Raw genomic sequence first — 22851 nt, forward strand, 5'->3', positions numbered from 1 at the left:
CCTAAATGGGGCCTTTCCTCTCCTTGAACTTGAGAAATTACATGTAATTGACAGTTTGATAGAATCGCACTAACATCTTGTGCAATGTAACTGTGGCTCATGTTTTCCTTGAAGTAGTCCCCACATTAGATCCTACTCTTCCCGGCCTTAAAAGGGGCCCTCTCTCTCCTCTCCCTCTCCTTGAACTGGTTGACTTGAGAAATTATTTGACAGTTTGATAGCATAATTAAGGCATGATTCACACGACTTTTGTATGAACTTTTGATTTCATAATTTTTTGCAACACATTGTTACTACTTTGCAGGCTCAAAAAAATTGAATAAAGGCCTCCACAAAAATAAATTAGGGTGCACAGTAGGATCAGATCTTAAAGTTTGAAAACCCTGGTATGCAATTATCTGTGACATGGGATGTACACAGGATGCGTTCTAGCTGCAACCTCGAGCAAAGCACAACGGTGTTTATCAAAATGGAAGAAGAGTAAGAGGAACACATCCCAATAAAGTAATTTTGTCATGTTGTTGTGTCAAAAAATAAAATAAAAACTTTTCCAGGCCACTGGATATATCTTGAAGTTTAGGGTAACAATTTTATATATATAAACATGTAGGTTTTGGTTCACTTACTCCAGAACATTGAGTTGATGGCATAAGCAACAACTAAATCAAGTTTCGCACTCTGTAGTGGATTGATCTAAAAGAGATAAAAATCATGCTTTACTGTGTAAGAAATAAAGTAGTTTCATGCATCCAAAATGTAGTCATTACAAGGTTAACAATATGGAATCATTACTGTTCACTTTAAACTCAAAATATGAGAGACTCTTACACAGTTTCTGGTACCCATTTGACTGGTGGAGGGAGTGAAAATTACAGTAACTGTCTGGGATTTTCACTAAATTTGCATCTCCGTAACTCTGCGCAAATAATTATTATTGGATTTTGATAGCTTTTATGTCTTATCAAAATATAAATCCAAGGATTATTTTCCTCAGATAAAGAGTTAAGATTCAGGTTGAACAGTTGTAAACATAAAGATAAGATGTTCTACATGACACGAGCATGGGACAAAGAAAAATTCTGAGTCCCCGACGGGACTATTATTTCGTAGTAAATAAAAAAGATGGTAAATTTTAAGCTCGGTAATAATAGTATCCTAGCAGTATGCAGGACGCGTGTCACATATCAACCTAGTAAAATGGCCCAGCTCACAACGAGTCTCTCGTAGCTCAGTTGGTTTGAGCGCCCAACCGGTATCTGGGAGGCCATGGGTTCGATTCCCGTCGGGGACTCAGAATTTTTCTTTGTCCCATGCTCGTGTCATGTAGAACATCTTATCTTTATTATTTATTACCGAGCTTAAAATTTACCATCTTTATTATTTACTACGAAACTTGATGAATTCGACATTGCTGATCCTAGCAGTATGCAGGACGCGTGTCACATATCAACCTAGTAAAATGGCCCAGCTCACAACGAGTCTCTCGTAGCTCAGTTGGTTTGAGTGCCCAACCGGTATCTGGGAGGCCATGGGTTCGATTCCCGTCGGGGACTCAGAATTTTTCTTTGTCCCATGCTCGTGTCATGTAGAACATCTTATCTTTATTATTTATTACCGAGCTTAAAATTTACCATCTTTATTATTTACTACAAAAAAAGTTGTAAACATAATTTTAAATTTATACATAAAGCCCGTCTAATCAAAATTAACATGTACTAGGTCAATTTATAAGCAACATGCATGCATGAGAATTTTTTGACAATTTACTACTTATTTTATTTTATCAATACCAATGTGCCAACGTAAGCCATTCTGACAACTTCAAGTTGCTGTTACCATGCAGTAAATTCAAAAGCTTTTTAGGTTAAACCGACTAATTATGGCATACACGTGACTTAAAAGAGAACATAATTTTGCAGCTCAACAAATTATCGGCATGCGAGTTAGTTGGAACCAAATCGATATAATCTCCAAACCTTTTCCTTCAAATCGTCCACTGGTGTCTCCAGAAGTGGTTTAAATACATCTTCAACTTTTCCCAACGCTTCATGAAACGTCTCTAGCGACTCAGTGACTTCTTCGGGCAAATCGGGTTCTTCTTCCACTTGGCCCGCCATCTTGAATGCTGCGCTCGTGGGAAGCCTGGATCAGAGTGTATGATAACGAGGCTTCTTATAGCTGTTGGGCTATTTTTAGCGTCTCGTGGGCGCGATTCAGGTTGACTGGTTGTTGCGGAAAAATTGAGTTGTCAAAAAATGCCACGTGGATCAAGACTGGGTATACAAAAGTTGTGTTCTTAATTACAACAATTTATGGAAAAGAATATAAAAAGAGCTGCGCTTTAACAGTTAAACTCAATACAACAAGAGAAAACAGGGTCGAAGACGAAAACACAGCACAGCTATGGGAATCACACTTTCTCAGTTTTTCCAGCGAATGGGTGATCTTTATCGCTCCTTCTCAAATCGCGAAGCTCGTATCCTCATGGTCGGGTTGGATGCAGCTGGAAAGACCACAATTTTATACAAACTAAAGCTGAACGAAACCGTCTCCACCATCCCAACCATAGGATTCAACGTGGAGACTGTTTTCCCATGCAAAGGCGTCACTTTTACAGTTTGGGACGTCGGTGGCCAAGAGAAGATCCGACCATTATGGCGCCACTATTTCCAGAACACCCAAGGCTTAATCTTTGTCGTGGACAGTTCTGATCTGGAAAGGATTTCAGAAGCGAGACAGGAACTCTTCAGTGTAATGGAAAGCCCCGAGATGGAAAATGTGCCTGTTGTAGTCATTGGCAACAAGCAGGATCTTCCTCGCGCCCTCAAGTCACACGAGCTTGCACAACAGTTGTCTCTCTTGCAGCACAAGGCGAACCCGTGGCATGTCCAAGAGGCGTGTGCAAAGAACGGCGAGGGAATCTACGAAGCTATGCACAAGCTGAGCGATATGGTTAAAGAATTTGAGAAGAGTTCAAGAAAATACTGATCAGGAAGCTTGACGAGAACCGCGGGACGGTAAATGAAATACTTTATAAACAGTGTTTAAAATTTTGTATTTTTTTTTAAGTAACGAAAACATTTGCACGGCAAGTTTAAGAACTTTACCATGTAGTTATGTATCTAAGACCATTTTTGAAAAAGTAAGTAGAACATTTTCTAAAGCACAGCCACTTTAAAATATAATGTATTCGAAATGTCAAACATGAGTTATTTTTGTCTACAGTTGAAGTGTATAAGAAGCAGTAATATTATTCATTCATGGACCTGGTACATTTTATCAGTAGAACAAATACTGAGCTTATTTTTTTTGCGTTATATTAACGTTAATCTATGTGAAGATATTTAATTTTAGTTTCACCGAAAGCTAAAAAATCGGCTTACGCGCTGACTATGGTTGACTGCTTCTGTATTGCATTCGAAGCCTAATTTACGATTGAAGTTTTTATATGTTGCCCATGGTTTTATAAGTCCAGTGTGAGAGTGTAATTTACATTTTTTGTTAATAAAATAAAACAGTTGATTGAATTTGTAGTGACCCTTTTAGCTTATGCAGGCGCTTGTTGGCAGAGCACACCACCCACTGGAACACGACTAGGGGTAACAAATTTATAACAACTATTAGTAGAAACTCAGCTGTGTTCTATTGTAAATCCGCGAATCTGATTGGTTCTCCCACTGTTTTCTATTCGCCGATAGAAAACAGTCGCGCGCGCGAGTAGCTCTTTAGCGGTAAATTTTCTTGATTTTTGTCTTCAAAGTGCACAATATTGTAGGTTTTGGATTGCAATCCTTTAGAGTTTCTACTAAAACAATTAGACTACTCGCCCTCGTTTTCTATGAACGATAGTCAACTCGGCTGCGCCTCGTTGACTATTTGCTCATAGAAAACCCGGGCTCGTAGTCTAATTGTTAAGTAGATGCATAGATGGACTTCGAACAAGAATTTCTCGAATTGGAGTCCGACGCATTCTTCTTAATTAACTTGCTTGTAGTCTCTGTTGTCGTCCCACGTGCACTAAACTATGTTAATTTTGTCATATCGTTGCCTCTTTATCAATTGTTCAATACAATACAATTTATTTGGCATTTTCTCACCCAAAACAATTACAAGTGTAATTTTTTGGGACTTAATTAGTCTCAGTGTCGTCACGCAACGCTCCTCCCCACAAAGGAGCGTTGCGTGACGACCGGCTAAAAACGATTACGAGGGAGACTATGACTTCATCAGTACAAAACGCAATTTCCTGGCTGCGCGAATTTTCCTCCTTTTCAAAACGAGCTCTTGGCATAAATCATAAAGGCTTTCCACTGATATGATTTGAAACAGAGGCTAAATTTAAATTACAGTGAAATTGACATTTTTAAAATCGGCACGTATAAAGAAGTCTAAGAACTAACGATCCACGATACAGGAAATTCCTAAGTTCCTACAAGTTCAAAATGAAAAGGTATAATCGCGCTCCCCCTAAGGTGAGCCTGCTCGCAAGCTAGTTCATGCAGTGCAGTGGACTCTTCCTCTTCCTTTGTCGTTCATAATTCACAATGCCATATACACAACCTCGTTCCCTGGCAACGGGAAGGAGAGAACCCTGGGAGCGAGGTTGCCAGTCGGTTGACACGGCTTTTTAACCAAAATGATCGCAGGGTCTTTGATCTGCAGGGTGCATTCCGTGAACACGGTACGCCGAAGATACGCCAAGCTTTTTTATAGGTTTACCCCAGGGTCCTTTTTTATTCATACCTACAAAAAGGCATCTGTACGCCAGTTAAAAGGTGCCGACTGCGATCGGACGCCAGTACACCACGCAATTTTTAAATCCACGCCAAAGATCTTCAGTGTATAAAAACAGAAAGAATTGAATTTCCAAATCTTTTCCTTCAAATCATCCACAGATATGCAGATGTCTCCAGAAGAGGTTTAAATACATCTTCAACTTTTCCAAAGGCTTCATGAAACGTCTCTAGCGACTCAGTGACTTCTTCGAGCAAATCGGGTATTCGGGTTCTTCTTCCACTTGGCCCGCCATCTTGAATATTGCGCTCGTGGGAAGCCTGGGTTGAAGTGCATGATAACGAGGCTTCTAGCTGTTGGGCTATTTTTAGCATCGCGTGGGCGCGAATGTTGCGGAAAAAAATGAGTTGTCAAAAAATGCCACGTGGATCAAGACTGGGTATACAAAAGTTATGTTCTTAATTACAACGATTTATGGAAAAGAATATAAAAAGAGCTGCGTTTTAACAGTTAAACTCAATACAACAAGAGAAAACCAGGTCGAAGACGAAAACACAGCACAGTTGTGGGTGATCTTTATCGCTCTTTCTCAAATCGCGAAGCTCGTATCCTCGTGGTCGGGTTAGATGCAGCTGGAAAGACCACGATTTTTTACAAACTCAAGCTGAACGAAATCGTCACCACAATTCCAACCAAAGGATTCAACGTAGAAACTGTTTCCCCTTGCAAAGGCGTCACTTTTACAGTTTGGGACGTCGGTGGCCAAGAGAAAAACCGACCATTATGGCGCCACTATTTCCAGAACACCCAAGGCTTAATCTTTGTCGTGGACAGTTCTGATCTGGAAAGGATCTCAGAAGCGAGACAGGAACTCTTCAGTGTAATGGAAAGCCCCGAGATGGAAAATGTGCCTGTTGTGGTCATTGGCAACAAGCAGGATCTTCCTCGCGCCCTCAAGTCACACGAGCTTGCACAACAGTTGTGTCTCTTGCAGCACAAGGCGAACCCGTGGCATGTACAAGAGGCCTGTGCAAAGAACGGCGAAGGAATCTACGAAGCTATGCACAAGCTGAGCGATATGGTTAAAGAATTTGAGAAGAGTTCAAGAAAATACTGATCAGGAAGCTTGACGAGAACCGCGGGACGGTAAATGAAAAACTTTCATAAACAGTATCTAAATTTTTGTTCATTTTTTTACGTCACGAAAACATTTGCACAGCAAGTTTAAGAACTTTACCATGCAGTTATGCATCTAAGATCATTTTGGAAATTAGGTAGAACATTTTCTAAAGCACAACCACTTTAAGATATAATGTATTCAAAATTGGTAATTTTGACTGCAGTTGAAGTGTATGAAACAGCAATATTATTCATCAGTTATGCACCTGGTACATTTAATTATATAATCAGTAGAACAAGTACTCAACTTGAATTTCTGCGTTATATTAACGTTTCTCCGTATGAGAATATTTAGTTTAAGTTTTACTGAGGGCTAAGAGATTCGGCTTACGCTGGTATGGCTGACTGCGTCTGTATTGCATTCGAAACCTTATTTAAGATTGAAGTTTTTATATCTTGCCCATGGATTTATAAGCCCAGCCGTGAGTGTGAGAGTGTATTTTACATTTTTGCTAATGAAATAAAACGGTTGATTGAATTTGAAGTGACTATGTTAGCTTATGCAGGAAGGCAGGCGCTTGTCGGCAGAGCACACAACGCGATGGAACACGAATGAGGACACAAGTTTAAAACAATTTATAATTAGTAGACGCACTTTGAACAAAAACCTCTTCAGTGATTCGGAGCCCCGCGCATGCTTCATTAACTGCCGTGTAGTCTGCTCTCGTCCCACTGGCACAAGACTGAGTTGATTTCGTATAACAGGCATATATTGCCTGTACACATTGTTTAATATAATCCAATTTACTTTGCATTTTCTGACCCAACAATTACAACAAATACAAATGGAGTTATTTTTTACGACTTCACCAGTACAAAAGGCACTGAATTCCCTAAGCTGCGCGAGCTTTCCTACATTTCAAACGAGACACTGATTCACTATTTTGAAACAGAGGCAAAATTTAAACTAGCATTTAAAAAAACATGCAATGAGTCTGAGAACCGTTTTAGTTTTACCACAGCCGCCTCAAGTCAGTTACCCAACAGCCACCCCAAGCTCACGATTCACGATACCTGCAATTCCCAAATTTTCAAAATGTCTTACTGAGGACATTTGTATGGAACCGTCAACGTAGCTATCCATACATGAACACACACACCGAGCTTATAAGGGCCTGAGGCTCAGCACACTGACTTATTCTTCTCCTTTGTCAGTTATTACACACAACCTCATTCCCATTCCCTGCGGGTGGTCTCTAGAGCCCCCTACTTCAAGTCACTAGTAACCCCCCCCCCCCTCCCAAATTGGAAAAATGTTCCGCAGTCCCTCATTTATTCTCGCTAAACTAACTATTCTACTGTGATACTCGCGAGGTTGACTTGTGGCCAGTCTACTAGTAGATTCAAAACTCCAACTATTTAAATCGTGTGCAAAAAAAATCGGGAAAAATCGTGACATTTACAGCAAGGCGCCCAAAAGTGTGACCTCTTTTAATTTATTCACATTCTTTCGTGCAGATTTAATCCAATCAGAAGTCAACTGCAAGTTATCCACGGCTTTTGATTGGATTAAATCTGCACGAAAGAATGTGAATAAATTAAAAGTGGTCACACTTTTGGGCACCTTGCTGTAAGCTTGCACATATGATTATTTAACTTTGGTGGCACTTAGAAGGGATAGTTTTAACTTATTAAGAATCCAACGGGCGTCCAAGTTGTTTGTCCCGATTTAACGCACTATTAATTAACATTAGCGTCAATACGCTCTTCACATCTGCTGTTAATTAAAATCCACGATATCCAAAATTGACAATTTTTTAATATTCGTATTTCTCTTTGCACTGAAATCCCCGTTCCGAGAGAAACATGCAAAGACGATTATAAAATTCACTTAAAAAGCCCAGCATTCTGTAAATGCTAACTATAACAGCTTTTATAGCATCTAACGTTAAATGTATAAATAATGTCTCTCAAACCTGTCTGTTTATATTTTTTCATTCCCTACGAGAAAAACAAGTATGCAGGTCTCTCCCAGATCTGTTGTTGAAACAATTTTATTTTTTACGGAATGCGAATTCTTTACATGGAATTCGCATTCCGTAAAAAAATTACCGACATAGCAATAAATATCACTCTAAAATAAAACATCACTTTGTTATGTTGCTTTGCACTTTGTTTTAAGAACCTGTTTAATTTCATTAATGTGACAAACCTGTCCTTTATCATCCACTGATGAGCAAACATTACCTGTGCAGAAAGGCAAATAAAGGGAAAGCGGAAGACGAAACTGTCAGTAAACTTGACAAAAACATCCGGTGTTTTAGCCACAACTGAACTAGTGCAAGACATAATGAACTAAATAACGAAATTTACAAATTTAAAGTTTTTAACTGGAAAAAAAACCGGGGAAAAATCCCCTTTCTATCACTTTAACAGAATAAAAAAGTACTATTTTTCTATTCTGAAACGTAGTATGCATCCCTTCTGTTACTACGTATTTTTGGTTGCTATGGAGCAAAAACTTCCGTACTTTGTTCTGGATGAAGAATCTCCGGCAAAAACCTGTAATTTCAACATTTCTGAACAAAAAAGCGGGAGTTTTAATTTCAGGGCCAATTTATTTATGAAGAATTATTTTAGAGACATTTAATCACACATTAAACGTCTAACTGTTACAGCTGGAATTAACAGAATGATACGTTTTTGCTGTACTTGCCTTTAAAGTTTTTCTAGGAACGAAAATTTAGTTTAGAAGTCAGAGAGAAATAAAAGAAGAAATGTTTTACTAATCTTAAACAAATTATGCTCAAAGACACCACCACTGTTTATTTACTTTCTACTGTTTATATTCGTGCTGTTTGCTACATTTACCCTTTAACGAGAAACTTCCACGGTGCACACATTTAAAATGAATAATTTATTAGACGTAAGAGTCTTTCCCTGCGAGAGATAAACAATTAACGCCCACTTTTTGTGAAGATAACTTGCGCGAGTGATACATCGCTGGTTGTCGCTGCGTGCAGATCACGCCCTTGAGGAATTGCGCAACACATTAAGGGGCTGTTTGGAAAGCTCTTCAGTTTTAACTAGCGCTTTAACTTCAAGAGAAGAAATGCTGGGCCGTCCTTTCCATGCACTTCCTTTGCTGTTTGTAACAGTTCTTTGGGGAGGCTGGCTTCACTGCTCCACGGTTGCAGACAACCACGGTAAGCAATTTTCCATTTGTCGACCTAAGCCAAGCTAAGTTTAAGTTTAGCTTTCCAACTACATTTTAAAAGTTACATTGAAATACCCTAAGGTAAAATCTTTTACTGAATAACGAACAAAAGTTCGCTAAATTAGTTCGCTGAGGGCCGAACCTGATTTTAAGTAAAAAAAAAAAAACACCCGCGATATTTAATTTGGCTCTCCTACGTTTTAAAAATCCAGTTTGTTATATTTTCAATATTGTACGTTTTTTCTAACTAATTGACGTAGCTTTCTCGTTATGACTACGATAAACGGCGGCTTGCAATTCATCATCGATGTTAGCTCAAACTTCGTTGCGACTCGAAAAGGTTTTAGTCGATGCTCCGGATCTTTCGCGTTAAGACCATCTTAAAAGTATTCCATACTTAAAAATATTCCCTTGCTGTTCAGTTCTACTTTCACTGTTGTTCGACTATTGTGTCAAGGCTGAACTAAAGCGGATTTGAATAATCTAACAGCTTACATGCATTTTTTCGGTACGTTATATAAACCTGCAACTAGTTTGTTGAACGAGTTGTTGCCCGTATTACTATAAATATACCGCGCGCTCAACTTGTCTCGCAACAAATTTTGGTGTTGCAAGTTGCAGCAACATGTTGCACAAAGTAGAACCGAGTTCTTTTGTGTGCAACATTTTTTTTTTTTTTTCAACTTGCAAGACAAAAATTTGTTGCTAGACAAGTTGAGCGCGCGGTAGTAATACGGGCAACAACTCGTTCAGCTTGCAATGCAATAATGTTGCGAGACAAGTTGAACAAAAATGTTGCCCGTATTACCGGGCTTTAAAGAAAAGCCCCAGCAACAAGAAATATGCCTTAATATTGACTTCAGCACGAGAACATTTTGCCGCGGATTGGTGATAGCTTCAATGTTTAGCCACAGAATTCGCATGCTTTATATTATATTACCGGTTCGATAACTCAAGGGAAGGAATGAGGCAAAACGGAGGCGAAATTAATTAATGCAGAAAAGTCTGCAGGTAAAAATGACGCCATAAAATTCTCTTTCTTCTTTTACGAACTATGTAATTTAATAATTTGTTTTTAAAAATCGTGTCTGCTTCTATTGAACATATTTGGAAAAGCTCTTTCTCTGGCTTCAGTTGGGTGGCTTGAAAACAAAATCTACCAAAAGAACTTATCAAGACGCCTTATACCTTTTCCAGGGACTCATTTTGTTTTAATTCTACAGTGGAAAAGATGTTGCATTTGTTTGAATTCAAGATGTGCGTCCGTTTGAGAGCACAATATTTTTGTTTTGAGTTAGAGAAGGTGTTAGTTCTTCAAAGAAAGCCCAACCGACTGTTAAATTAATTTTAATGACGTATACTGAAGTAAATATTTTCGAGTTATTTTGAGGGTGTAACATTCAGCGCAATTCAACAGAAAGATAACCTTGATGTCTATATATTTTTATTTTCTATCGATCGACTTAGAAAAATACAAGAAGTCACTCGATGGGAGAAAAGATTAGTGGGACAACGCCGTTGTTTGTATTTTAGCTTTCTGCCTTGAAAACAACTCGTCAACTTTTGACGTGTTAAACGTATTAATAAAAATATACTTTTTTCCTCTTTCTTCCACAATGACAAATAAGTGAGGAAGTTTTTTTAACTCTTTTCTGTCAGTCACAAAAAACACAAAATTGACCACAATGGACATTTTATTTAATATCTCAACAGGTATTTACAGCAATGTGGACTACTATATCTCAATTGAAAGGGGATAAAATGGTCTTCTTATAAAAAAAAAATCTCATCATGACATCCCATAATATTTCAGTAAAAAAATCCTAATTAGCATAAATTTGTATAATTATTCATGACATTTGTGGAAAAAATGAAATTCTTCCAGAATGATAGGTTATTGTACAGAACTGTTAAAAAGAAAAATGTTCCTCATCATATCAGGAGAGTGTCCTGAAAATCTGGCTGAAAAAGACAAAATCTAGAATTAGTTATGATTTTTTATATACAACCACCGCATCGCATCGCATCGCATCTCTCCATGGAAAAACAACATCACTTTGGCATCCGCTCGAATTTCGCGTCCCCTTTTGTTGGACCAAAATATCGCTCAAAAAGAAGCTTTCCTCCAAAATTATTGAGCTGTGTACTCCCATATATGAATTCATAGATATATTTCATGACATAGGCAAGAATTCAGACGTAAAAAAGGCATACTCAAGAGCATATCCTCGCATTTCAAGAACATATGGTCAACTGCGTCACTTTGGGGAAGCCTCGTGTTCGAAAGTTTACTGATCGCTTACCTTGATTCGTCGCTCTGAATTTCGAGCTGGCGATCCAAATCGCTTTCCTAGCCACTAGACATACCACCGGGATCTTCATCGCCATCCAAAATCATGTCTAGAACGTCTTCTGGATCGACATACTCGACTCGCGCTCTCTTCGACACGGACGCCATATTTACGGTCGGAACGTGGAAAATGAAAAATTCGTCATGTATGGCACATTTAAGTGTCTTAGCCCAAAATCGCTAGGTGATTGGCTAAATCTATAACCTCACTGTTCTCCAAATATGGGGGGAATCGGATGTAACGCAATTTTTTGCGAATTTTTTGCTTTTTTTGGGTATCGATATATAACCAAACGTTACAAGCGTGACAAGCAACCTGAATTGAGAAAAATGCGTAATGCTATAGGCTGGTTCGACAGCAAATTTTCGAATCTGGTTATTTCTTAGGACACCTTTATATTTTTCACCAAATCGATGCCAAGCAGCAGGTGTCCTTCAACAAAGTGTCCAGTGACAGTGTCCGTTAACAAAGTGTCAAATAACAAGGTGTCCATTAACAAAGCGTGCAATAACAAAGTTTCCTATATTAAACAGTGTCCATTAACAAGGTGTCAAATAACAAGGTATCCATTAACAAAGTGTGCAATAACAAAATTCGCGTGCCGTGCGCGCGCTATATTTAGTTCTGTTTTGTGACAAAATACTTCTCTTATTGAGTCATTCTCGTTCCCAGAGCCTTCCGTTTCTTTTGGTCACGTGGTCGGCGAAACGAAGGGCTCTGGTAACACTGACTACCGGATGTCGTAAAATCCACGACATCCGGTAGCGCATGCCCACTGCATAAATGTTCGTCTGCGCCTGCTCAGTAAAAGAAAGGGGAAGGCTGGGGCTGACTTAGACGAGAAGAAAGCGAATTTGAAAGAAGATACGACATTTGAGTTTGGCGTTCGAAAGAGCTGTACAGCAATCCTTGCTACAATTGTCGGAGGACATCAAGAAACAAGGAATGGAACAGGAAGACGGCAGATAGAAAAGTTAGAATCCAGAGGAATTGGAGTCATAGTGTTTAAACACGGAGTCGAGGAAATCATCAGCTGATATAAACATTCCGACGGTTGATGATACTGTGAAATTTATTTATGGCCATGCGGAGGTATTGTAGAAAATTCAGAGCTAAAAAAGCGGCTGAGCGATGAGGTATCATTCTATTGAGCGGCGGTAAGAAATATCACATTGAATTTCAAAGTCTTCATGTATTCATGAACTCCATTTAGTGTGTATATCTTGTATAAGCTAAGTTAACGTTGATAGTGCAAATGTTTGCAATATTTTTAATGCAATAAAAAGTGCAACCGAGTTACACCTTACAAAAGATGTACTTTTCATTTGTTCATAAACAAAGGTCTGCTTCGTGAATATGTTATTCCAATAAACTCCCAACAAACTCCCAGACTGTTATTCGGTCTTTTTTCCGGAAACATTTTCAAACTGACCGGAAGTATAACGAAAATTGCGTAGAAGCGTTTCATTTTTTTACCTAATTACGCATGCAGTTTTTATCAGCCAATCAAAAAAATCATATTTTTTACCGTTACCATGGCCACTACGTCATGTCATTTAAAACAATACGCGTGGCCCTGGGGAAGAGGATGTTATTGAGTCTAATGCTTGCGTGCGCTTTGCGCATGCGCATTAGACTCTTTGTTATATGAAAAAAAGCTGTTAGCAATCCCAAGGGAATGGTTCGGGATCGATAATCGTTCGCTGTAATATAGAAAACAATGATCAGCTGCAAGAACGGACTCCGTACGGACACGCACGATTAGTTTCAATTAAAAACAGACAATCAGCGACACGTGTTCCCACGCATAATTAAAAGTTCTTTCTCAAGTCACGATTATTCAACACTTGAACAGGACGAAATAATTTTCCACTTAAGACATTTGTAAGCTTTTTGTGAAAATAAATCTTCGTTTTCAGTTCAGTTAAGCACTTGTGTTTTCGTCTTGCTTAAAAAGCAAGACGTCTTTGAGAAAAAATATTTCGACGGCGACTCGCGTTTATTTACACAATGCGACCAAATATTTATTTTGTTTTAAAAAATAGAAAACTTTACCTCGTATTTTGTATTTAAGTCATTCGAATTTTGACCAATTTTTTCTTTACAGTGCAAACAAAAACCTTCAAAAATAAAAGATGTACATGGATAAATGTAAATCAAGTTACGCGACTAAATCAAAATGCGTTTGTTTGGCCGCTTTGCAGTATTACACTGTCCCGGCCTTTGCCATACACTGAAATCGAATTTCATGCTTTTACGACTCTCAGAAATCTTAAGTTCTTCTTACAGCTAGAAAAATCATAAAATGGTTACATTGATATGGAAGTGATGATTCGCGAAATTTGTACATCATGATAAACAGTCTTCGCTCCTGTGTATGGTAGCTCGATAATAATTGCCTAGTTTCCAGCGTTCAAAAGGTCATCATTATATTGACGTGAGCATTTACACCCGTTTTTAGGAAAATCTGTTACTAAGTGCTTACAGTACAATGGAGTAACAGTCACTATTTCAAGTGCTTTTATTGCAAAATCTGTTTCAAGAGTCATCATCAAAATGGTGAAAAATCTGAAAGAAAACGATGTGAAGTTCTTCAACCCTTGTTGTAATGAACATGCTTTTTGTAAATCGTCACGCAATCTTGTCCAAATGTTTAATCGTTTCTGCTTTTACGGACAATACGGAAGAAGTAACATCAACTCCTGTTCATACTTTAAATTTTGTGAAGCATATAACATTTATGACTGTTTCGTTTTCATCCATAATCATCCACGATGCCCCTAGCTTGCTATAAGCATTTTAAATTAAACTCCCGAACACAAACCTCTAACCAATTTTTACCGGCTTACGAAAACCGCGCAATCTGTATCACTATGCCATACGGCATTAGACTCATGTCACCCTTGGTGACCTATATTTTTTATTACTGAATGCTTTAAGAAATTGTTATTTTATCCTATCGAATTTTGTCTTTGTCTATTTTTTTCCTCAATTTATTTTATACTTATGAAAAATTAATAACATGCCCGGTCTGTCAATCACTGGTGTGATAACAGACCAAATTGGACTCCGGCATTCATTCCTATTGCCATATTATACTCGAAAAAGAGCTAACGCTCTCGAAATGTCTTACTCAGCTTTTATTATGAGAAATTTAGCTTTAAGAGAGAAATTTGGAATCGTTCGAGTGTGGTCGCTTTAAAAAGATGTTTTAAAAATTGTTTTTCGTGTCAGTTCGACTTTAGAACGCTTCTTCACTTATTTCACCTACTTCCATTCCACTTATTTATCATTTATCTACATTTAAAAATGATTTCGATATATTGAGCCTTGCAGTTAAGGCAGGAAATGTGTCACACATAAGAACCGAAAAATGAAAAGGGGGGTGAATATGGGTACGCAAATCCGCCCATCCATGTTTTTTTTTGGCCAAATTCATTAATCTGGCACTATTTTCGTTCAAATCCGAATCCACTTTAGTTTACTTGAAAGCTGTGTTTGGTATAGTTTAATACAACCGACAGAAGACGTTGTTTTTTGGCCATGTTGAAGAAGTTTCGTTTCGTTGCTTGTGTTTGCGGCAATTCCACCAATATACCGACGAAGACAGACCAAAGTGATTTGAACTTCGGTTTTAGTATCCACGTCCGCCAAAATTCTCAGCTATAATTCTAAATTCTCTCAGAACACTTTAATTTTCGTTTAATTTACTTCCCAGTAATATGGCGTTGCACACAGTTTCTGTTTTTATTAAATCTTAACATCCTAATGGCTTCTGTTTAATTTGACCAATCAAACAGTGTCGTGGAAGAGATGACATGGCAATGTGCCACCTGCAATGAAATTTTGAAAGGCCATGAGATGAACCCACTAGAAGGTTACACTCTTTTTATTTTATAAGAATGTTGTTTTTCCGACCCAGGTTGAATATTCTTATTTTTCTGCCGATTTTAGGCTGAAAATATTCTTATGAACAATCGTAGATAATACCCGTTTGACATTTCCGTTTAAGCATGGATTGCGATATCAATTAAGTACCGTTCATCGAGCCGAACATTTGGCTAGTGCAGGTTTTTATAGATTTATCGGCTTGTTTTGCCGTTTAGAGAAATAAAGGATTTTATACGGTTCAGTAAATTAAAAACATATTTAATTGTATTGTATTAACGAATTTTCAACTCTAAATTATGTTCTTTTAAAAATCTCTCAGCCTTGGGTTTATTCTTAAAATATTCTTAAAACAATTGCAAATTTCAGCCTCGATATTCTTATAAACTGTATTCTTATAAAATAAAAAGAGTGTATTAGAAGATGCCTAAACACACTTTCACACGGTTATGCGCAATAACACCGGTTGTTATATAGCTGGAAATCCTACTTCGAGGTCACATCATATCTAACAAAAATCCATTTTACAGAATTAAACGAAAAAAGGAAGTGATATAAGTTACGGTTTTTAAAGTAAGGAACGCGTAGAAATTAAATTGACGCGTAAAAGCATAAGTAAATATTGCACACTTTTGTACTGAATAACCACCGAAAAAGAACCCAGTTACATGAAAAATCATTTCATTGGTTTAAAATTTGACTCAACAAAATACAGCCCAACCTATTATACAGCAACAAACGGAAGTAATCGAATAAAACTGAATATCTGGAGACAAAGTGATATATTTTACGGTTTAATTAAAACTAGAGTGATTGTGCAAGGCTGGTGCATACTATAATCTAAAGAAAAGCGGTTTAAGTTAGGAACGCGAAGAATTAAAAACATAAGTAAATACCCGCAGTCATATTGCACACGTTTGTACTGAATAATTATTTTTAGGTCTTTGCTGCCGCAATCTTGGGTTTCTGAATCCAGTGGATGGATTAGCTCTGAAAGATCACGTGATTAAAAACATCTCCTTGAAGATGGGAATCGATGACGTACGTATTGACTGTAGAGTTCTATGCGGCGGGGAAAGTACATGTGTGTCTATCAACATCGGCCCGCCAACAAACGACGGTGTCAGTCTATGCCAGTTAAGCAACTCTGACCACGTTCGACACCCTGACGACCTCAAGCCACAACCAGGATTTCTTTATTGGGCCACTAAGGTTAGAAGCTAAAGGGGCTTTGCCACGAATTTACCAATTTTTTGAACAGGCAAAATTTTATATCTGCGTAGTAGGAAAACCAAAAAATAATGGTATATTTTTATTAAGACTTGCTATATTAGAGCATTGAAACTGTAAACAAGCATCTTTGGCTGCGGATGGCTAGGATGGAAATAGATTTCAATTTGAAAAATTAAGGCTTAATTTTTCAAACGTTTTCCGCTCGTCTTCACAAAATCGATATTTTTAACTGTGGTTTGATTTTTTTCCAGAAATTAAGCTTACATCTTCCTTTAGATGTTCAAAGATAATGTTTTGGATGGGCAAAGTTGCCTACCACAGATTTCAGAACAGTTTACACCAAAAATCTGCTGAATCCCTGTGACGCAGCTCCTTTGACCCTATTCTTGGTTTTCACGTGACATCAAAATTCTAAATCAAGAATCGCGAGCCCCCTGACTTTTTGTCCTTCACTAGCTATTAGACGTCCTTAATATATATCTTATTGAAGGTTTTCAGCTCAATAGCATCCACCGTCTTTAAGAAATAACATTTTGAATTTCGGAGTTTTGCGCCACACGACATCAGAATGGCCACCTGAAGGCTGTCACGTATGCTTAAAAAAATGCCTCATCCTGTTAATTTTAACGATCTGAACAATTGAGGCTTTACAAGAAGTGTTTATACGAATGTTTACGTGTCCACGAAGGTGAACTGAGCGCGTTTTATATCAGAAGTGAATGCCAGATGTTTTCATTGATTTCCGGCGGCCATCTTGGTGCCCCTCCACAGGGGCTCCAACATGGCGTTTCTATACTGTGCTCTCTAAATTTATGTTAAACATAATGACGGATAACTCGAGTACGAAATACCGTACAGACCTGAGACTTGGACACGTAGACTATCTCGTAATTTTCTACAACCTGTAATATTCTTGATTTGTTTAACTCATTAGTTTTGGATTTATTTTTTGCAGCGCGTGACAGTATCGTTACTTGCGTGATAGTGAAAATCAGCAATCCAGACCGGGGGGGGGGGGGGGGGCGGAAAGTGCCCGCACCGACTTTGAACGCTTATAACTGTTTTAATATTCAACCAAACGCTGCCAAACTTTGCAACTTTATCTAACATTTATCTGGGAACAATTTGGTAGGGTAGGTTGTTGTGTCAGGAACTTGACGTCACCATGGCAACGGCATTTTGACAGGCATGTTTTCCCAAATTTGTAATTCTCGTGTTTCTATTAATGAAAAATAACTTTAAAGCAATTATTTTCACCTGTTTACGGGTTTTAAGCACATTTTTATTGGTTTTGAGTATTTTCCAGTAATTTTGGGTGGTTTTCTGACGTTTTGAAAAAAATTCGAAATCCAAGATGGCGGATCCAAGATGGCGGCTGTTTTGACATTATGATGTAATTGTCACGTGATGTGACGTCATCATCCCATGTGACATATACCAAAATATAGATTTTGGGACATACTATATATCCTATAATTTTCATTGTGATTGCTTAAATATTCTGGAAGATACGGAGGGGGGGGGAGGAATCCGCCCCCCTCCCCCCGGTCTGAAAAGACCAAAAAAAGCCCGGTCTGAATAGGGTTAAAGTCGATGGCATTTTGCGCTTCTTGAAGAGTTTAGTAAAAGAACATACTGATAAGGGATTCTTTCTTCTAATCAGAACCCATGCAACAGTGACCCATGCCTTCACGATGCCACATGCCTGAGCGGATACACAGACAAGAGATACGTTTGCCTTTGCCAAGCTGGCTATACAGGAGAACATTGCGAAACAGGCCTAGGTAACGTGGCAGAAGTATGAAGACGAATCGTACATGACTTGAAAACGGTCACTGATTAAGTATATTAATAAGTATAGTATTCAGTATATTATTTTATATTATTATTACTGCTGCGTTGTTTACCAAACGTTTGCTATCGAACTTGTTTAAAATATTATTACGAGAAATGTGTCTGTTTGTGAAACAATTAGGGCTTATGCGGGAACAGATCGGACGTTTTAATTAGTAATTTCCACTACTTAAGTAGTAGCTCAGGCACAACTTAAAGTTATAGTAAAACACATTCTGTTAAATACAATTATGATAAAATTGGTAACGATAATGAAATATTAAATGAGCGCAAGTACAAATTAAATTTACTTATCTGTAATTCACCATTTTTGTTTAGATATCGACGAGTGTACAAAGAAAACAGACAACTGCAGCGAGAACGCCATGTGCAATAATAACAAAGGGGGATTCAGTTGTTCGTGCAAGCCTGGTTTTTCGGGAGACGGGATAAATTGCGCAGGTATCTTTAACATACCTAAATGATTTTTAAACGTCACGCTTTATTTTCTTCCATTAGAGACATCTTCTAACAGCGATCATGATGATTGAATTTAATGCCACAATCTTGGAAATTCAGCCTAGCTGCTTACTTTTGCGGCCATGCAATGGAACAGGCCTTTCTGTCTATTCACTTGAAGTATGAAATTGAAAGGGCTTTTCAGAGCTTTGTTATTAATTTAGTTAAAGAAAAATGTCTGTTTGTAAAACAAACACGGAAACGCATCAGACGTTTTATTAATTTCTACTACTTTAGTAGTGGCTCAGGCACAAGTAAAAGTTATAGAAAAACGCCTTCTGTTAAATACAACGATGATAAAATTGCTAACGATATTGAATGAGCGTTAGTACAAATTAAACCTACTTAACTGCAATTCACCATTTTTGTTTAGATATCGACGAGTGTGCAAAGAAAACAGAGAACTGCAGCGAGAACGCCATGTGCAATAATAACAAAGGGGGATTCAGTTGTTCGTGCAAGCCTGGTTTTTCGGGAGACGGGATAAATTGCGCAGGTATCTTTAACATACCTAAATGATTTTTAAACGTCACGCTTTATTTTCTTCCATTAGAGACATCTTCTAACAGCGATCATGATGATTGAATTTAATGCCACAATCTTGGAAATTCAGCCTAGCTGCTTACTTTTGCGGCCATGCAATGGAACAGGCCTTTCTGTCTATTCACTTGAAGTATGAAATTGAAAGGGCTTTTCAGAGATTTGTTATTAATTTAGTTAAAGAAAAATGTCTGTTTGTAAAACAAACACGGAAACGCATCAGACGTTTTATTAATTTCTACTACTTTAGTAGTGGCTCAGGCACAAGTAAAAGTTATAGAAAAACGCCTTCTGTTAAATACAACGATGATAAAATTGCTAACGATATTGAATGAGCGTTAGTACAAATTAAACCTACTTAACTGCAATTCACCATTTTTGTTTAGATATCGACGAGTGTGCAAAGAAAACAGAGAACTGCAGCGAGAACGCCATGTGCAATAATAACAAAGGGGGATTCAGTTGTTCGTGCAAGCCTGGTTTTTCGGGAGACGGGATAAATTGCGCAGGTATCTTTAACATACTTAAGTGATTTTTAAACGTTACGCTTTATATTTTTCGATTAGACATATCTACTAACAGCGATCATGATTATTGAATTTAGAGCCACAATCTTGGAAATTCAGCCTAGCTGCTTACTTTTGCGGCCGTACAATGGAACAGGTCTTTTTTACTTTTTTGCAAAGTATAAATTTAAGGGCTTTTCAGAGCCTTTTTATTAATATAATAAACGAAAAATGTACGTTCTTGGAAATTCAGCCTAGCTGCTTACGTTTGCGGCCACACAATGGAACAGGCCTTCTTTTAAATACAATGATGATGAAATTGGTAACGATAATGACATATTGAATGAGCGAAAGTACAAATTAAACCTACTTATCTGCAAATCACCATTTTCTTTTAGATATCGACGAGTGTGCAAAGAAAACAGACAACTGCAGTGAGAACGCCATGTGCAATAATAACAAAGGGGGATTCAGTTGTTCGTGCAAGCCTGGTTTTTCGGGAGACGGGATAAAGTGTGCAGGTATCTTTAACATACCTAAATGATTTTAAACGTCACGCTTTATATTCTTCCATTAGACACATCTTCTAACAGCTATCATAATGAGTGAAATTAGAGACACAATCTTGGAAATTCAGCCTAGCTGCTTACTTTTTCGGCCATGCAATGGAACAGGTCTTTCTTTCTATTGACATGAAGTATAAAATTTGAAGGGATTTTCAGAGCATTTTTTATTAATATAGTTAAAGAAAATATGTATGTTTGTAAAACAATTAGGGATTACATGCGGAAATGGATCAGACGTTTTAGTGATTTCCACTTGTGGCTCAGGCACAAGAAAAAGTTATTGAAAACCACATTCTGTTAAATACAATGATGATAAAATTGGTAACGATAATGAAATATTGAATGAGCACAAGTACAAATTAAACCTACTTATCCGCAATTCGTCATGTTTCTTTAGATATCGACGAGTGTGCAAAGAAAACAGACAACTGCAGCGAGAACGCCATGTGCATTAATAACAAAAGGGGATTCAGTTGTTCTTGCAAGCCTGGTTTTTCGGGAGACGGGATAAATTGCGCAGGTATCTTTAACATACTTAAATGATTTTTAAACGTTACGCTTTATATTCTTCGATTAGACATATCTTCTAACAGCTATCATGATGATTTAATTAAGAGCCACAATCTTGGAAATTCAGCATAGCTGCTTACTTTTGCGGCCATGCAATGGAACAGGTCTTTTTACTTTTCACTCAAAGTATAAATTAAAGGGCTTTTCAGAGCCTTTTTATTAATATAATTAAAGAAAAATGTATGGTCTTGGAAATTCGGCATAGCTGCTTACTTTTGCGGCCATGTAATGGAACAGGCCTTTTTTTATTTTTCACTTGAAGTATGAAATTTAAAGGGCTTTTCAGAGCCTTTTTTTAATTTAGTTAAAGAAATATGTCTTTTTGTGGAGCAATTAGGGATTATGCGGAAACGGATCGGACGTTTAATTAGTTATTTCCACTTACTTTAGTAGTGGCTTAGGCACAAGTTAAAGTTATAGAAAACCGCCTTCTGTTAAATACAATTATGATAAAATTGGTAACGACAATGAAATATGAAATGAGCGTAAGTACAAAGAAAAACAACTTATCTGCAATTCGCCATTTTTGTTTAGATATCGACAAGTGTACAAAGAAAACAGACAACTGCAGCGAGAACGCCATGTGCAATAATACCAAAGGATCTTTTAATTGTTCATGCAAGCCTGGTTTTTCGGGAGACGGGATAAATTGCGCAGGTATCTTTAACATACCTAAAAGACTTTTAACTACACGCTTTATATTCTCCCATAAGAGACATCTTCTAACAGCGATCATGGTGATTGAATTTAGAGCCACAATCTTGGAAATTCAGCCTAGCTGCTTAATTTTGCGGCCACGGAATGGAACAGAGGTTTTTTTATTTTTCACTTAAAGTATAAATTTAAAGGTCTTTTCAGCGCCTTATATTATCTAAAGTAAAGAAAAATATTTGTTTGAGAAACAATTACGGTTTATGCGGAAACGGATCAGACGTTTTAGTAATTTCCACTACTTAAGTAGTAGCTCAGGCACAATTTAAAGTTATAGAAAACCGCCTTCTGTTAAATACAATGATGATATAATTGGTAATGATAATGAAATATTGAATGAGCGTAAGTACAAATTAAAACAACTTTTCTGCAATTCACCATTTTTGTTTAGATATCGACGAGTGTTCAAGGAAAACAGACAACTGCAGCGAGAACGCCGTGTGCAATAATACCAAAGGATCTTTTAATTGTTCATGCAAGTCGGGTTTTTCAGGAGACGGGATAAATTGCGCAGGTATCTTTAACATACTTAAATGATTTTTAAACGTCACGCTTTATATTCCTCGATTAGACACATCTTCTTCTAACAGCTATCATGATGACTGAATTTAGAGCAAAAATCTTTGAAATTCAGCATAGCTGCTTACTTTTGCGGCCATGCAATGGAACAGGCCTTTTTTTCGACGTTTTTTGCTTGTTTACAAGCTAAAAACGTAGAATAGGGGTTAGTGGAAAAAATTTGGAACCACATATTTGTAAACTCTCAAGGGACTTTTTTAATTTCTCAAGGGACTGTTTTAATTTCTCAAGGGATTACTTTCCGCTGTGGGTGATCACTTGCGATCTCGTGAAAAAAAGCGTGACTTGTCACATTTACAAACGTTATATAACAATTTTAAAAGTGACATGTCAGCTTTCTTATCTCAACGCACGTGTGTCTGAAAGGCGATCTATAAAAAGCGTCGCACAAACAATGGATTGCGTAACTAAAACACGAATAAATAATCACTAGCACTTACATTGTTTAAAAATTACAAACGTCAAAAATAAACCATACCAAAAAA

At 37.5% G+C, this 22851-nt stretch overlaps 3 protein-coding genes and 1 pseudogene across 6 annotated transcripts in view; 3 read left to right on the forward strand and 1 right to left on the reverse strand.

The window, feature by feature from the left end:
* Positions 1-2148, reverse strand: part of LOC144636532 (nuclear nucleic acid-binding protein C1D-like) — a 111549-nt gene extending 109401 nt beyond the window's left edge. For all 3 annotated transcript variants that reach the window (XM_078495762.1, XM_078495763.1, XM_078495764.1), the window contains exons 1-2: positions 1977-2148; positions 627-693 (exon numbers count right to left, since the gene is read on the reverse strand). In XM_078495762.1, coding sequence (XP_078351888.1) covers positions 627-693; positions 1977-2117 — 208 coding nt within the window. In that variant the 5' untranslated portion in view covers positions 2118-2148. The remainder of the gene's footprint in view (positions 1-626; positions 694-1976) is intronic.
* A 240-nt stretch (positions 2149-2388) lies between these two features.
* LOC144635131 (uncharacterized) lies at positions 2389-3027 on the forward strand. Its single transcript, XM_078494198.1, has one exon. The coding sequence runs from the start codon at positions 2404-2406 to the stop codon at positions 2986-2988; it is 585 nt and encodes a 194-aa protein (XP_078350324.1). The 5' UTR covers positions 2389-2403; the 3' UTR covers positions 2989-3027.
* Positions 3028-4442: 1415 nt separating this feature from the next.
* Positions 4443-5993, forward strand: LOC144637037 (ADP-ribosylation factor 1-like 2 pseudogene; annotated as a pseudogene).
* Positions 5994-8768: 2775 nt separating this feature from the next.
* Positions 8769-22851, forward strand: part of LOC144636272 (uncharacterized) — an 85460-nt gene continuing 71377 nt past the window's right edge. For both annotated transcript variants that reach the window (XM_078495440.1, XM_078495439.1), the window contains exons 1-10: positions 8769-9059; positions 16250-16521; positions 18206-18326; positions 18715-18837; positions 19268-19390; positions 19821-19943; positions 20339-20461; positions 20904-21026; positions 21611-21733; positions 22179-22301. In XM_078495440.1, coding sequence (XP_078351566.1) covers positions 8966-9059; positions 16250-16521; positions 18206-18326; positions 18715-18837; positions 19268-19390; positions 19821-19943; positions 20339-20461; positions 20904-21026; positions 21611-21733; positions 22179-22301 — 1348 coding nt within the window. In that variant the 5' untranslated portion in view covers positions 8769-8965. The remainder of the gene's footprint in view (positions 9060-16249; positions 16522-18205; positions 18327-18714; positions 18838-19267; positions 19391-19820; positions 19944-20338; positions 20462-20903; positions 21027-21610; positions 21734-22178; positions 22302-22851) is intronic.

Source organism: Oculina patagonica, chromosome 13, assembly GCF_052425735.1.
Source record: "Oculina patagonica isolate OP01 chromosome 13, crgOcupat, whole genome shotgun sequence".
Taxonomy (NCBI): Eukaryota; Metazoa; Cnidaria; class Anthozoa; order Scleractinia; family Oculinidae; genus Oculina; species Oculina patagonica.

Excerpts from the sequence above, each read along its gene's own strand:
- LOC144635131 (XM_078494198.1), top strand. The coding sequence starts at position 2,404 with ATGGGAATCACACTTTCTCAGTTTTTCCAGCGAATGGGTGATCTTTAT.